General features: G+C 47.3%; 2 protein-coding genes across 14 annotated transcripts in view; one reads left to right on the forward strand and one right to left on the reverse strand.

Annotated features, from left to right (window-relative positions):
* Positions 1-586: 586 nt before the first annotated feature.
* On the reverse strand, positions 587-8,147 carry SENP8 (SUMO peptidase family member, NEDD8 specific). 6 transcript variants are annotated; one of them, XM_064456907.1, is made up of 4 exons: positions 8,032-8,147; positions 7,208-7,327; positions 5,680-5,955; positions 587-2,970 (listed from the first exon to the last, which is right to left on the reverse strand). In XM_064456907.1, the coding sequence occupies exon 4, from the start codon at positions 2,925-2,927 to the stop codon at positions 2,289-2,291; it is 639 nt and encodes a 212-aa protein (XP_064312977.1). In that variant the 5' UTR covers positions 2,928-2,970; positions 5,680-5,955; positions 7,208-7,327; positions 8,032-8,147; the 3' UTR covers positions 587-2,288. The 6 variants fall into 6 exon arrangements, with proteins under 6 accessions (XP_064312977.1, XP_064312976.1, XP_064312973.1 ...); XM_064456906.1 differs by lacking the exon at positions 5,680-5,955; XM_064456903.1 differs by lacking the exon at positions 5,680-5,955 and having other exon boundaries at positions 7,208-7,570.
* A 124-nt stretch (positions 8,148-8,271) lies between these two features.
* The window catches only part of MYO9A (myosin IXA), a 193,473-nt gene continuing 186,265 nt past the window's right edge, over positions 8,272-15,479 (forward strand). For all 8 annotated transcript variants that reach the window (XM_064456908.1, XM_064456909.1, XM_064456914.1 and 5 more), the window contains exon 1: positions 8,272-8,484. The gene's annotated coding sequence lies outside the window, so the exon portion shown is untranslated. The remainder of the gene's footprint in view (positions 8,485-15,479) is intronic.

Consider the following 15,479-nt stretch of genomic DNA (forward strand, 5'->3'; position numbering starts at 1 on the left):
TGTTTGCCTGCTGGGTCGGTGTGTTTGCTCTCCCGGTGACGCCCTGCCTCAGCTTATTTGCTTTTCTTTGTGTAAAGAAATGCTACATAAAAGCCTCGGGTGCAGGAAACGTCCCTGGGTGCTCACCTTGCTGGCTCTGGCAGCCCTGCCCCATCCCTTGGGGATGGGGACAAGGAGCATAGGGTGCCCTCTGCATGAGCACAGCCCCTGCCCTTGAGTCCCCCCCCGATACTTACCCAGTGTGACCCACCATCCCGCCTTCCTACCTCCCCTCTGCCCGCCCTCCTCCCCAGCCCAAATCTACCCCTAGAAATGTGATTAAGAGATTAAACCAGCCCATATGGCCTCCTTGTATTGCACAAGGTGCTGGTGCAGTTGTCCCCAGGCTCACTGGCTCTCTGAGACCAATCTCTACTTGGTTTCACCCACTGCAGAGTGGCTGCAAAGCCACTGCATGACCTGAGGCCCTGCCTGTGAGTCGCAGCCCTCACAGCTGGAACACCATTGCACAAGCGACTGCGGGGCAGCAGGAGCCACTGCTTGCTGGCGGGTACCAACGCAAAAGATGGGATGATGCTGACAAACACACGGTTTCATTTGAGTTTATTTCAGACCTGGGAGAAAGGCAGCCTCAGCCACAGTGGCAGTGATGTTGCTCTGGTGAAGCCCCATGCAAATCCCATTCGGCAAGCAGCTCAGTGCCATCCAAGCAGTGAAGGGGTTTTACAGGGAGAGCTGGTACTCAGAGGGATGACCTGGCCCACTGGCTGCTCTCCCATCGGGGCAGCCTAGGAAGGGTGAGAATGACCCCCCAACCCTTATTTTGCCCCTCTGCTGCCTGTGTGTTTGCTTGGGTGTTTTGGGGGAGCCTGGGCAGTGGCTACTGACCTTCCTCTTGGCAACAAGGGAAGTTCAAGACCTTCCTACAGTTCATCACCCTCACTGCTGTGCTGGTACACCCACCGGTGGGGCTGGGCAGGCAATAAGGTGGATGAAGAGCTCAGGGTGCAAAATAATCCTTCCCCCTTTTCTGAGGGTTGTGTTTAACGTGGATTTCCTTGATCCAGTCAGCATGCTAGGGTGTGGTTGCTCTGCTAGACACCACCTGAGCAACCTCCTCTTTGCTTCTCATAAGGTGAGATATTACTTCTTATCCTGCAATGACATCTCAGTTTAATTTTTCTTTTCCCCACTGCTAAGCATGTCTTTTAATGAGAGGATCTGCTCTGAGATCCCAGCCATCAGCCAGCACAGGAGGGAGAGTGTTTTGATTAGAATTGTATTAAGGACTTCTTGGGCTTCACAGAGACCACAGTTATCTTTGGCTTTTATACATCAAACTCTGGCCTTTTGTTCTCCCTGGTGCATTTTTTTTTAATCTCAAGTAACAAAACAGGTTTTATGCTAGAGGAAGCAGTGACCGCCTTATATGCTCTGAGCACGGCAAACACTAATGAGGGTTGGGGAGCGCTGACAAACCCTCCCTGAATGGAGACGATGTAAAATCATAATGAAAAGTAAAAACAACTTCAGAGAGCCTAACTTCTAGTCTCAATTAAGTTTCCTTTCCTAGGATTGGGTTTCTCAGCTTCCTATTAATCTTGTAGCAGTTGAGACTCAGCTTTTAATTTGTAATAACAGCAAGTAGGGGTGGGGGGCAATCAAAAAATTCTATTGCCGAACAGCCTAGGAGGACCTATCCGAAGAAAGCCGATTCCCCCCCCGCTTTAACTAATTGTAGCATTTCCTTTGGAGTTTCGTCTTTTGACAATTGACACCTCAGTGTCAGGTTTTCAGGGGTAAAAAAAAAAATCTTTCTGGCTAAATCCTAGACTGCAGAAATACCACTAGCGGGAGGCACAAACTGGAAATAGTCATGATAAAGCATTTGGGGGCTTGGTTTTAAAGGACATTTGCTAAACCTGGCTTGGAACAGCAATGCCAGTTAAAGCCACCTAACAAGGGTGTGTTGCCTGCTGGGCAAAGGTGGAGAAGTCTCTTTAGTGACCCATTTTGCCACAGCGATTAGTGTAAAAATTCACCATGGAGAGGAGGATTTCTTTGACAGCAAAGTGACTTTTCTGGTTAGAAATTCAAAGGCCAGATATTTCCAGAGGAGTCTAAGGCTTTTCCGGGAGGGAACAGGGTGTTTGGGTGGTATAGCCATGCTGGAAGGGTTACATTCTTCTTTGGGACAATCCTGCACATGGGCATCTCGCTCAGGCACTCGGGGTGCTGCCTCATGGACAGGGAAGACAGTTTTTGAGGGGGCTGGAGGCACATCTCAATCACTTCTGTGCCAGTTTCATGACAAGAGCTTTCCACTCTGATCTCTTCTGCGTGATGTAGGAGGGAGTGAGGAGCTGCAGCAAAGGCTCTGGATGGCCCCTGAAGTATCCCTGACACAGAGCCTCCGCATTGCAGATGACATACATCCCACAGTCATAGCTGTTCTGCTGGGCAGGTGTCTTCTCCTCCACAAAGGTTGCTTTGCCCCCTCTTTTGCCCAAGAAGGCCTCCAGCTTCCCTGCTACTTGCTTGGCATGGACAGAGTTGCATTTACTGTGGGAATCGTAATGGGCGAAGCACTTTTTGTCCCTGAAATAAACCAGTAAACTCCAGTGGGTGCCCCCAGCAACCTGGTTGGAGTTATCATTGATAGGCAAGAATACCAGCTTCTTGTGGAGAAGTTCCAGCGGTTGAAGGAATATGGCTATTTCTTCCTGACTAATGGCACATTTAATGAACTGAGCCACTTCAGGGCTGATAAAACAAACCTGATCGCTAAATTCTTGGAACTGGTGGTTGGCGAAGTACTCGAAGGCAAACCCGATGATGTGATCATTAAGCCAGTTCGGGGGCTCCAGCAAGGCAACATCTGACTGCCTCAGCAAACTGTCCATGTAACTGAGAACAACGGGGTCCATCCTGCGCAGGTTGGGGCTGCGGCACTCCAGGAAACTTCAAAAGCTGAAACACAGAAAGGGAAGATAAACTAAGGAATTAGATCACACCTGGGACAAAACACAGTGTAACAAACATCTCAAGTTCCTTCCAAGCAAGCAGGGAGCAAAAGCCCAGGTTTCCTGGCCAGATATTTGAAGGACCAGTGTTTGAACTACCTGCCAGATGAGAAGACAGAGAACCTGCAGCTCCTCATCTGCAACATTTGACAGGTTGAGCTGGGCTCCTCTGCTGCTCTAGGAGCAGTGTGTGGCTCTGATTAGATAAATGTTTCATTGCTATGATCTTAACCTCAAAGCAAAGTGATTTCAAAGCACTTCCTGCTCGGGAACTACAGGCACTCCTTCAGGTCTGCTCTTTGCACAGAAACCGTGTGTGATGTAGAAGTCAGTTGATGTTTCGGTGTTTCAGTGTTTCACCTGCAGTGACAATCACTGTAATTCTTTGCATCACTGATATTCCTTAAATAAAATTCTTTTTAGGGCTGTCTGGCAGGTACACAGTCCCTTTTGCCTAGCAGATAGTGCCACAGCTCAGTGCCAGACACATGACCTGTTCTGGGAAAACCTGCTGGCCTGCCAGCAAAACGAGATCACAAACAAATGAGTTCCCTACTGTGGGAATCTTTAGGACAACTCTCTGCCTAGCTCGTAGAGATTTCAGTAACTCAAGTACCACAGAAACTTGATGGTCCACAAAATACATTTTTAGCTCAGGTTTTAAGTTGCCAAAATTTTGCTCACAAAAGGAAGATGCAGTTGTAGGTACACTGAGGGGCAAACATCCCTGCGGGCTTCCCCTGGTGAAGTCCACCTGCGAAGAGAAGTGACTGGTCATGCTGACCCACTCTTGCCAATCTCTTCCTGTTACTTGTCCAGGCTATGTTCTTCCTTCTTAAACTGCACCTGCTTTCCACAAATGGAGGCTGCTTATCCTTAAAAAGGTGCCTGGAAATTCAAGTAGAATGTAGCATCTGGTTCTTCCTACCCATGTGTTTGAGGATGTACTTGAGGGACTTCACAGGTCTTCCAGGCAAGATTTCTCCTGACTTCTTGCTGTTTATCAGATCATCCAAGTATCCACTAATTCTGGTCCTTCTACCAGTCATATAATTCCTTTTCAGAAGCTGTTGCATTGGCTGCCTTGGCATCCCAAGGGGATTAAAGTGTGTTTTAAGAACGAGGTTGCACAGCATGCTAGGAGGTGCAACACAAAAGACTTGCTAGCACCAGACTAGAATTCAGGAGGAGATCTTCCAAAAAGAAACTGTTGCTATAAACCCCCTACATCTATCCTTTTTTTTTTTTCTGCTCTCACATCCCCCAGCCCAGTCTCCTCCACTGCTGCAACATGCCATCAACCCCCGACACTCCTCTCCTTGCCAGGACAGGGCTAGAAACACCACAGCTCAGAACAGCAGTGATGTGGAGCTGGTTTGGCCTCACCCTTTCCTCATCTGTGCTAACCGTAGCATGAAAACCTCTTAGGATTTCTTAAAGCACTGTGCAAAAACTAATAATAATAATATCACTTTAATATGATTCACTATAAACAAGATTAGTTATCCATTATGATGGGGGAAATAAAAAAAAAAATCCGGTGTTGTGTTGTTTACATGTTAGGAAGAAGATTTGCGCTTTTTGTTGTGACATGAATGATGAAAAAAATTCCTTCCTGGCCAGGTACGCATAAATTAAGAGAGATTTATCTGTCAAAAGTCTTGGCAAGGTCACATCGCACATGACTTGTAAATAACCAAATGGATGAAGCATGCTGCATGTGTAATACATCAGGAGGAAGGGCTGAGGTGGAGTATCTGGGGCTTGAAAAAGCTAATAACTATTTGTGTATCACTGATAGATCCAAGACATGCCAAGCAGCAAGAGTCACTGAAAAGGAAGGGGAGCAGTCATTGTTATTTATACTGAGCCACACACAATGGTATTTGGACAAGTTTCCTACATTAATGAGCTCAAACTATTTCCAAGTTTGTGGAGCAGATCCTTTGCAACAGCCTGCTGTATAAAAACAAAGTAAAAAATAATCTAAGTCCCAGCAGCTCTGTAGTGTGCCCGAATATAGTCTTGTTTAAAGAGCTGTGCATCCTGCAAGCCTAGGAACTACCAGTTTAACAGGGTCACTGCTGAAATTCTTTTTATATGTTCCCTTGCAATGCCCCAAGTTTTCCTTTACTGCATCTTTTTTCTGCTTCATCTTCTCCTAGAAATGTACAAAATACAGCAAATAGCTTTTTGCTCAAGTCCAAGTGGGATTATGGGCTAGGGAAGGAAGCGTGCATCCTGTATTCTGTTAATTTTCCGCTCTGCAGAAACATCGTTTGTGTGTTTTTTCGGTCGGGGAGGGGGTGTGGGGGGTGTGGGGGAAGCCAAACATTTGGCAGCTTCCTACAGTCAGGAAGGGAGAATGGTTATAGCAAATGCTTAATTGCTGCTAGCTACTACTTTTAATTTTATTGCCATCTGGTATTTGTGAAACTGCATGTGTGAGTTCTGCAGGATGACTCAACGCGTGCAGCTTAAAGGAAAACCCTTCATAGCCTCATACGCCTTTAGGAGCCACTTAAGGTAAGCAGCAAGGACCAAAAAAGCGTAGTGGAGCTGTGAAAAGCCACCAGAGAGTTTGTTTTGTTCGGGAGAACCTCCCCATTAAAGCAAAAGATGAATTTGCAGAGAAACTGGGACATAGATTAAGCACCTTTGATGTTAAGGGGTGTTGAAATCCAGTCACAGATCGCAAGCAGCTCTGCTCAGACGAAGCCAGGATTTGCTTCCTGAAGGCTCAGGCACACTCTGTTCAGAAGTTTTCATAAAAATAGGAATAAATACTGACGCAGGCCTGGAATGTTTGCTGTGGGTTGCCAACAAGAGTCTTGCTCGTTCATTTTGTATGCATATTAGTAGCTGGAATTTGCACGAACTCTCTGTAATCCTCAGCTTCTCAGAGAGATGTTCATCTGCCCCATTTTAAGCACTAAGATGAGAACACCAATGAGAGAAAAAGGAGCATTTCAACAAAAATGTCATCAAGCCGACTAATGTGAAACCTCCCATTTCATTTATATATTTGAAAATGGTGCCATCTTGCATCCATACAGTAAGAAGTCAAGTTTCTCTTGTCTCTAAATTACAATTTAACAAATAAGCTGCCATCGTTAGCGCCAGTTTGATCCATAAACTGATTCATATCCAGGATGCAAGGCAAAGCCAGGATGCAAGGCAAAGCCTGCACTTTGTCATACTTGACAAAAAACCCCCAAACCTATTATTTTTCGCAACATTAAAGACAACTGCCTTCTGATGTAGTTGTTGCCTCACACTCTGAAGGCAGCACTTGAGAGCCAGGGAATGAAACTAGTCATTGAGTGTCAATAGGCAAAGAGAGCATAAATGAAAGATGAATCAGCTTCCTAAAGTCTATTTTAATAAATTAAAAGGTGCTAAGGACATCCAGAGTGAATATTTTAAGGTGCCATATTGCTAAAGTCCTGTACCAAATATAAAGAACATCGAGATAAATATAAAAAGCCACTGAAAGATAAATTAGTCATACTTTACCAGGCAAGAGTAGGAGGGACAGAGAAGTTTTCAGCAGCCTGGCTGAGGTCATTGGAATGATTGAGAGTAAAACGCCCCACGATTTAACCACCAAACCATTCCCTTTTACTAGAAGTACAGTTTTTAGGCACTGCATGAGCGCTCTTAATAGTGGTCATTGTCAATGGTAGCAAGATCAGACAAGGAACATCAATTTCTATTTATCATCATGAGCTGGGCTACTGGCACCTGAGTCTCCTAATAGAGCCAAAGAAGAGACTCAAGCAAAATTAAACAACTAAGCCAGAAAACCAGTGTACCTATCTACTCTTCTCTTAAATATAAACAACCCTCTGTAGCCTATAGATTATAATTCCCACGTGATACGAGAACAGAGCCTTTTCAGGTTCAAGAGGCCCTGAATGCTGTACTCAGAAGAAAACACTCAATTTCTGTACGCGCAGACAATGCCCAAACCTCTCCGTTCCCAACAAATTCTCCAAACTGGACACATGCAGCTGCTCTACACAACCAAACTCTACAACCTTGCTTTGTTTCACAACATCTCACAGGGCAGTAAACTAAAAGCCAGAGGAATGACACCAAATGCTGCTAAATCAAATGTGTTTTGCTTGCCAGGATAGGATTGGTCAAAGCAGTAAGTTTAAAAGGAAAAAAAACCCAGCGACCTGAATGCCTGAGGATGAGAGACGCTGCTGCGGCTCTCCCAGAAGTAACGATGGGAAACACCTCAGCTCGGTTCATCAGAACGATGTCAAACGAATGTCGATGGAGCACCTTCACCTGCTCTGAGAAACGAGTTCATTCGAGAGAGTACTAGGAAGTGCTGGGAAGGAATATCGCCTGCCTGACAGGCCTAAAGATCGCAGGAGCTCGGTCAGGAGAAGGAATTCAGTCGGAGGAACGGGTTCGGGCTGTCTCTGCGGAGATGTGAGGGACGTGCTTGGCCCCGGGCTTCTACCGGCGGCTGGAAGTCGGTGCCGGTCAGGATCAGAGCGCGGGAGCAGCTCCCCCAGGAAGAGCTCCTGCCGCTTTTGAGGGAATAAGTGAGGGTTGCGGGGAGAGGAGAGGGTCTGGACAGGCTGGCGGGGCCCGGGCCGGGCTGGGGCAGGGCCTGGTGGGGAGCCGGGCCCGGCCGGGCCCCGCCGGTAACACCGCTCCCTGCGAGCTCACCCAGGCTAAGCGGTGCCCGGGCAGCCCCGCCTTGTCACCTAGTGCTGATAACTCCATTCTACTTTTAACGATTTTAACTATTTTCCCCTCAAAACGCGCGTTAAAACCTCCGGGCCTGGTTGAGACCGACATGGACCATCAACGGCCGCCACCTGCGAGCCAACCGGCCACGGCAACCACCGCCGGGGCCCTACGCACACCACTGTTGCCGTGGCAACACAGGCCAGGCCAGGCCAAGCCAGGCCAAGCCAGGCCAGGCCGGGCCGGGCCCTCGGCCCTCCGCCCTCCTCCCGCCGCCGCCGCCGCCGCCGCTGCTCACCTGCCGCCTCATAGCCCGCGCGCCCGCCCTCCGCCGAGCCGGCGCCGGCCGGTTGCTGCGCGCTGCCGTAAATCTAGCAGCACCGCGTCGTAACCACCTGACGACCTCAGACCATGCGCAGGCGCTAAAGGAGGAGAAGAAGAAGGCGGAGGAGGGGCGTGGCCGGCGGGGCGGGGCGGGGCGGGGCGCCACGCCTCCCTCCCTCCCTGCCTGCCTCCCTCCCTCCCTCCCTCCCTCCCTCGGCGGCGCGCGGGTGTGTGCGCGACGGAGGCGCGCGCGGGCAGGCAGTCGGGCAGCGCCCGGGCGGCGGCGGCGGCGGCGGCGGGAGCGCCCCTCCCTCTTCTTCTCTTCTTCTCCCGTCCGTCCGTCCGTCCCCCGACCAGCGCACCGCGGGCTCCCCCTCAGCGGTGGCGGCGGCGGCGGGCGAGGGATGCGCCGCGCCCCGATACCAAGGTGAGCGGCAGTAGGGCGGGGGCCTCCGGCCGTGCGTGCGTCCGTGTATGGGGGGACGGCGGGCGCGGCGCCCGCCCGACGTGAGGCGAGCCCCGTTGGCGCGGCGGAGCATCGCCCGGTGTAGCCGCGGGGCCGGCGGGAGCCTTTGTTCGGCGGCGGAGGAGGAGGAGGGCGAGTCCCTCCGGTGGCGTGGGGGCTCCCCGCGTTCCCTTAGCGGGGAAAGATGGCTGGACCCACGCGAGTTTCGGCCCCGCGCGTGGCCGGCCCCCGTGGGGAGCTGTGTGTGGAAGGCACAGGACGGCTCCGTGGCGGGCGGGTCCTCTCCGCGGGCCCCCCGTGGGCTTCCCCACGCGTGGGAATGCTGACGGTGGGAGCAGGGTTGCTGGTTTTTAATCCTCCGGTGTCAATACGCTGCCGTTTACACCCATTTTGGGGCGGGTCGGACGCGCAAGACGTGAAAAAAACAGCCCGGAGGAGCAGGGGGGAAGCTTCTTGCCTCCCTTAGTGTTTCCAGTGTCACCAGTGGGCTGGCAGCATCCCCCCTAACCCCCTGCCCCGAGTGGGGAACCAGCCCTGGCACCACGATGATGGGTGCTGTGACGGGACCGGATCGTGGTCGGCACCATCGTCTTTGGCAAGGGAGCGGCCCGTTACGCCGCTCAATGCGAGTGGTGTTAACAATTCCCACCCCATCTTAACGAGGTATTTCTATATTTTAACACAGTATTTGAACCTGTGGCAGCTCGTTCCCTGGCACTCCAGACCTTTGTGGGAGCGCTGCTCCTTCGAAGGTTCAAACGGGCGATATTTCTTTCTAGAATTTTCCTAACTGTAGTTGAAACAGCCTTTGCTTTATCCCCAGAAAAATCCTCTGATGTGGCTCGTGGTAGGACCTGCCATAAGTTCAGAGCTGGGCGTTTTGCCGCCCTTTTGCTTATGGATTGGCTTCTTCCTCCTCCATTTATGTTTTCGTATCCTGAAATCAAGCTGAGATTAATAAAGTCAGGAGCGTGAGCTCAGCAGAAATCATGGCTTTCACATCCCTTGCTGCAGCCCGTGTTACCCTGCCCATCGGCACATAAAAAAATAATCATGTAGTGGCAAAGGAAGAAGGAGAGTGCTGCTATGGAGAGAGAAAACAGCACGGCATTCTGCTAAATTAATAATGAAGTGCTTTAATAAATCGCTTCATAAATAGGTTATTAGTTGGGGAAATGGGTTTCTGGTCGGCTCAGCTCAAGTGTTTTCCCAGCATTAGGAAATGATAGGGGAACGTCGCCTTCTCCTCTCTGCTGACGAGAGGTGCGTGGATGCAGTGGTGATGGGCTGTGAATGCTTAAGTGCGACCTTATCAAGCTGAGCTTAACCACAGGCGCCAGCAAACTCCGGCTGGGGTCAGAGAGGCTGCATTATCACTGAAGAGCATCTTCTCTTCAGCCCATCATCCTAGTGTCACGCGATAATCACGATTTCCCCAATGTCTTTCACTAAGCTTATCCATTTCAGTAGCTTTTCTCATTTTTTTAACATTTGTTTAACTTAAAATAAGAGGATTTTCTTTGCATTTTCTCCTTATGAAGACTCTCCCAGCCTTTGCTTTCACTCCTGACCCTGATTTTTTCGTTCCCAAGATCAGTTTCGAAGCTGTAGGTCCGGCTGCTGACAGTAGGGAAGGTAATTCAGCAGCCTTGGCACACGACTAATAAGCTTTTGTTTCCTGGTCTATCAGCAATGATGCAACTTTATATATATTTCTTTATTTATTGCAATCAATATATAAATCAGGATGGCTTTAGAGATTTTTCATCTTCATCAACAGGCCTATGGTCCATCAGTGGTGCCTCTGAAATGTCTGAAAAAAGGTCTATTTGAGCACCCCAATTCTCTTTATTTTTAAAGTATTAAAATGCAGACTCAGCATTGTGGAGTGTGCCTCAGAATTATTTCTCCTGTGCATCTGCAGCTCCAGTTACGATTTATGAAGTTCATGTTTTTACCTTTTTTTTTTTCTTTTGGGTGGGGAAGCTACATTTTAAGATTTAAAGGTATCAAATGGCTGACATGACATCTGCTCTTGCAATGCCTTTTACAAACACCAGCACTTATATGTGCCGCCTAAAACGCAGACTAGCAAACCTTTGGGATCCTTTGCTAGAAAATATACCTGTCTAAATGTTAGATGCTGAAATTATGTTTATCTAGGGTGACAGTAGTGATTTTAGTGTGCATTCATCGCATTTGCAAGAAAACCTCTGAGAATGTGAAGCATGTGAGGTCAGGCACTCAGGAAACGTGAAACCTGAGGTTACCTGTGCAACCTTAATTTAGCCTGTTTCAAGGTAGGGCTGTACTAGAATTCCTGATCGCCTGCGTATGCTGCTTGATTTCTGGAAAAACAGCGTCCAGCTTCAGATGGAAGAACAGATCAGTCCTCTGCATTGTCCGAAAGTCAACAGGGGGAGTACTGGGAGCACAGGGATGGTGCTGGTCCCTCTGCTGGTTTTGCAGTTTGTTACCACCATGCAGCTGGTGAGGAAGTCCGGGGTTCACCATTACAGCCTTGGGATCAAGGGTGCTACCTAGTCCTGAAGCCTTAAATACCTCAAGTCTAGCAAAATTGTGAGTGAATGTGATCTGAGGGTTTCTAAAGCCATCTGGAGTGGGTTTTTCTGGTGGGCGTAGCGTGGCCATTTTCCGCCCAATTCTAGTTCTTGCTCCAAACCATGGAGCTTTTGGATATAATTCCTTTAAAAATATGTTTACTGGGGACAAAACAAGGTTGTTGGTCCACTTGAAGCGTCTTAGCTGGTCAGACTCGATTTCAGAAATTGCTGCACCCCATTGCTTTATAAATAAAATGGGATCGCAGTCCTGCTTGCACGTGAAATCCTTGAGAAGTCTGAAGGCAGACCAAGGGCCTGAGAAGAGCTGCTGCCTGCGGGAAGAAACCCCATCATTTTTAGATGGGTTGTTTTGCTGTCATGTCACCCTGAGGTTGAAGGCATCTTTGTTATGGAGTTCCTAGCCTGATCCTGGAGTCTGGCTCCCCAAGACAGGCTGGGAGCAGGTTTCGGATTTAAATGTTTGTTTCAGTTTGGTGTTTTTTTTGTGATGAGCTTAAGAAGAGCATCTTATTTTCTCAGGCTTGGGTCCTGCACGCCTGCATTTGCTTAACTTCCTCTTGAGTGAACGGGGTTTCTCTCTTCTCTAAAAAGTAAACGTAAGCATAAATATTTAAAGGATCGCAGCTTAAGTTTGCAAATTCGAGACTTTCTCTAGCATTCTTTTGGACAAAAGCAATATCGTCGGACATTTTGGTTGTGTCTGCGTAGTTCCCTACTCTGGGAAGGTGCTCATTAATTGTTGGGGCTACCTGCTGCATCTTGGCGTTCAAAACCATTACGCTGTCTTTTGAGGTTAGATGTCTGGGATTGTCACAAAGCTTAGGCGTGGGTTTCTTGCTGAATTGTAAGGATGAAATGCTACTGATGGGATGTCTATAGATCATTGGAATTGAGGGTGGGGTTTTTTGTGTGTTTTTTTTTTTTTTTCCACTGGCCAAAGTTTTCCATAGGCTTTGGGTATATGTGTGAAGGCCTAGGTCTTCAGGGTTGAGAATAAACCAAACATGTGAAACGTTAGCCAGATAATGGATAATAACAGGAAAAGGGGAAATGGGTTAGTCTTTTAATATTAAATCTTGTTGCTGTGACTGCATGGATGTCTTAACTTCTGTATTTCAGAATCTGGACATGTAAAAGCAAACTTAGCCATATGTCCTCAGAAAATGTCAAAATTCAGAAGGGAATCATATTGAACGGTGATTTTAGATTTGAACTCATTTTTGTATCTGCTTTTGAAATATTATAAAGAGTTATGGCTCTGCTAGTCATCATGGTAATGTGGCTTTTTTTTCTGTGGGGAGGAAACCTATACAGGTACCTATGGAAAAGTCTTATAGGTGAAGTGAGAACTCTTTGCCAGAAAAGCTTTTTATTTTGACAAAATCCCCAAGATTTTAATGTTGCCCAGTTGCATATTGATGTTTCTAGATTATTTTTTTCTTTCCGTCACTTTCCTCTGTTGGAGGATGATAGGATCACTTAGGTCAGAAGGGAACTCCGGAGGTTGCTTGCTCCAAAATCCTGCCCTGAGCACCGTTGGCTTTGAGGTCAGACCAGGTTCCTTGCGGCTTTAGATGCCTCAGGTCGGTGTTCTTCTACCTGTGGTTTTTAGGTGGCAGGAAGGGAAGGGAAGCAGTATGAGCTGTGTTGGGTAGAAAGTGTCCAAGGAGAACAAGATCATAGGTGATCCATGTTAGCCCTTGTTCATGGAGCACAGCCTTCCACTTGCAAGCATGTTAAACTGCCTCTTTATGCTGCATTTCCATGATTTCATTAAGGTGATCTAGTAGCAGGCTTCTGTTGAAAGAGGATCTGACCTTGCTGAAGTTAATCTTGGGAGGGGAATGGGGATAGCCCTTGCCTGGGTTGATTTGCTGATAATCAGCCTGAGACTGGTAAATGGCTGATGCTGCAGTGTTTTGGTGAAAACTCCTTGGAGGTGAAATGGTTGTGCACCATTTTTCCAAGCAAAATGAAATAACAAATGCCTGTAGATTTAAGGATTATTGTAATTCCCCTGATTCCTTTCTGCCATTAAAATCTTGCACTGTGGTTTCTCTTCAGGCATGGATGAGCATCCCTTTGGAGAGGGATGAGGCATCTCTTTCTTGTGTAGGGTTCTCATACACCTTTGACTGTTCATGCCATGCCAAGGCACGGCATGAACAGTGAAACAAAGCCCTGGGTTGCTGTTTCGGGCTCTGTTGGTGTTTCTTGTCAGCCCTTTTTAGGGTTTTGCTAAGAGCCTCGTGAAGAGATGGAGCTAGGTCTCCTGCCAAGCCCATCGTCTGTCAAGGGAGATGAGTCTTAAGAGTGGAAAGCCTGCGGTGTGCTGAGGGTGCCCCAGACACAAGCTGGGGTGTGCTCGGACCCTTTGAGGTCTGACTCTCCATCCTCCACCAGGAACATCAATAGGGTCTGCTTGGTTGCATCCTCTCGCTGCTGAAGCATGCAGGGAAGCTCAGCCAGCTGCATCTCATCCAAGCTCTCGCCTCATCCAAGCTCTTGTCTCGCACAGCTGCTGAGTTATATTGCTGCTTTTGCGGTTACGTGCCTGACTTAAAGCAAGCAGCTGGAGTAGCTCTGCTGTAGTCTTCCTTCATCTCTGTTAGATTCTGGTGTGCATTTAAAGTTTCTCCTTCAGGTCCCAGAAAAGGCTTCTGAAATCCTGTGGGTGTTGAAGGTCCCTAGGAATTAGCTGGCTGTAGGTGTAGGTTGGTCTAAAGTTGCCTGCGTGGAGGGGAGGGCTGGATCTGGCTCCTTCAATCCTGGCATCTTCTGTGGTCCAAGCTGGGTACTCAGCTTCTGTTAGAAAAATCATCTTGGTTGCCATCCTACAACTTACAGGACTTACTGCAAATACCTGTTAGGACCAATGGGGAATAGAGTGGTGATCTGCCTCGCTTGCATACTGAGTATAGTAGCAGAGGAAGAATGTATTGTAAAATACACAAATTGTACACCCAGAAGTACTGCATTTGGTGTGTAGTCAGCTGCTGTTCAGTATTTTTGCTTCTTGATAGTTAACTATCTATTCAGGACCCAACTGAGCATACTGGGTACGTGAATACTAATTTCTTTTTCCTTATGCTGCTACTTTAGTTACCACCTCTATTAATGTAAAAATGGCAAAAATGTGTGGGTTTCAATATCAGATTTGAATCTTGTTTACTGATCTCTCCGCCTTGAATTTCTTCTGGTATACCCCAAAATGACCTTGAATCACTGGTAGAGTTACTCTTCCTTTGGCTGCTTGTTTAGTCTCTGCTATTATCCACCAACCACTGATAATCTGACAGCCCCTCTCCTGTTTTTTAACCAAAATTCTTATTACCATCTTCTATTACTTATAAAGCGTGACTTTTAAAAAGGTGTATGATCCTGGCTGTGATATATCATGGTTGAGCATTGATGGAAGTGGAGCGTCTAATCCACACAGATATATCTTTGAAAAACCTGAGCTTTAAAACCAACCCAAGACCATGAATGTTTTTGATAGATCTCCAGGAATTCTTTTATTGTATTCAACATCTACATGGTTGGTTTTGAGGGATGACTTTAAAACAAAGTAAACTAAAATATTTACTTTAGAAGACTTCCCTAAGTCTACTGTCTTTTCATGCTTTACAGAAATATGTAAACCAAAATAAAATCCTCAAAAACATTGACATTTTTACTTTTACGTTAGTTGTCTGAGTACTGTTAGGTTGGCTTATGCTTGTTGGGTGCCTAGGACAACCTCCCCTGGGACGAATTAGTAAATGATTTAATAGTTAAGGAATGTGGTTTCATTAGGGAAAAATAAATGAATAATTGAATGCAGTAGATAATTAGAAATGTAGCGCTTGATTAAAACAATGTCAACCAATTTTTTAAGATTTCAGAATAGGTATTTTTTTGGAAGAGGGAGGTTATGTTGATAAATAACCCTTCTGGGGCTTTCTTTGAGAAGTGTAAGTGCAAAAGAGCCAGTCCCTGCTCCTTAATTCACCAATTGCTCAGTAAATGGGGGATAATTATGTGGGTTTTATTGTGCTCGTGTTGGTAAGCGTGGCTGAACAGCTCCTGCTTGAAGAGGGACTTGGATAGATGTAGTTTAAAAACTGTTTCTTCTGCTGCTTTTCATCAGAAAATAAAGATATAGTTCTTCAGTGGGAAGGGCTTGCTAGTGACTCGGTCTGGATTTGGGCCACCTCATTTGCAAATGTCTCAATGAGCAATGAGGGCACATGCTACGTGTTTTTATCCTTCATGGGAAGACCGTTGCATAAATAATCTGTATGGGCAGGCATTTGTGTTTCATATCAGAAGAGCAGGCTTGTTCGCTGTGCCTGTTGCCTTGGATAATATTATGCAGAGGCGCATCATGCC

Source organism: Phalacrocorax carbo, chromosome 7 (genome assembly GCF_963921805.1).
Source record: "Phalacrocorax carbo chromosome 7, bPhaCar2.1, whole genome shotgun sequence".
NCBI lineage: Eukaryota > Metazoa > Chordata > Aves > Suliformes > Phalacrocoracidae > Phalacrocorax > Phalacrocorax carbo.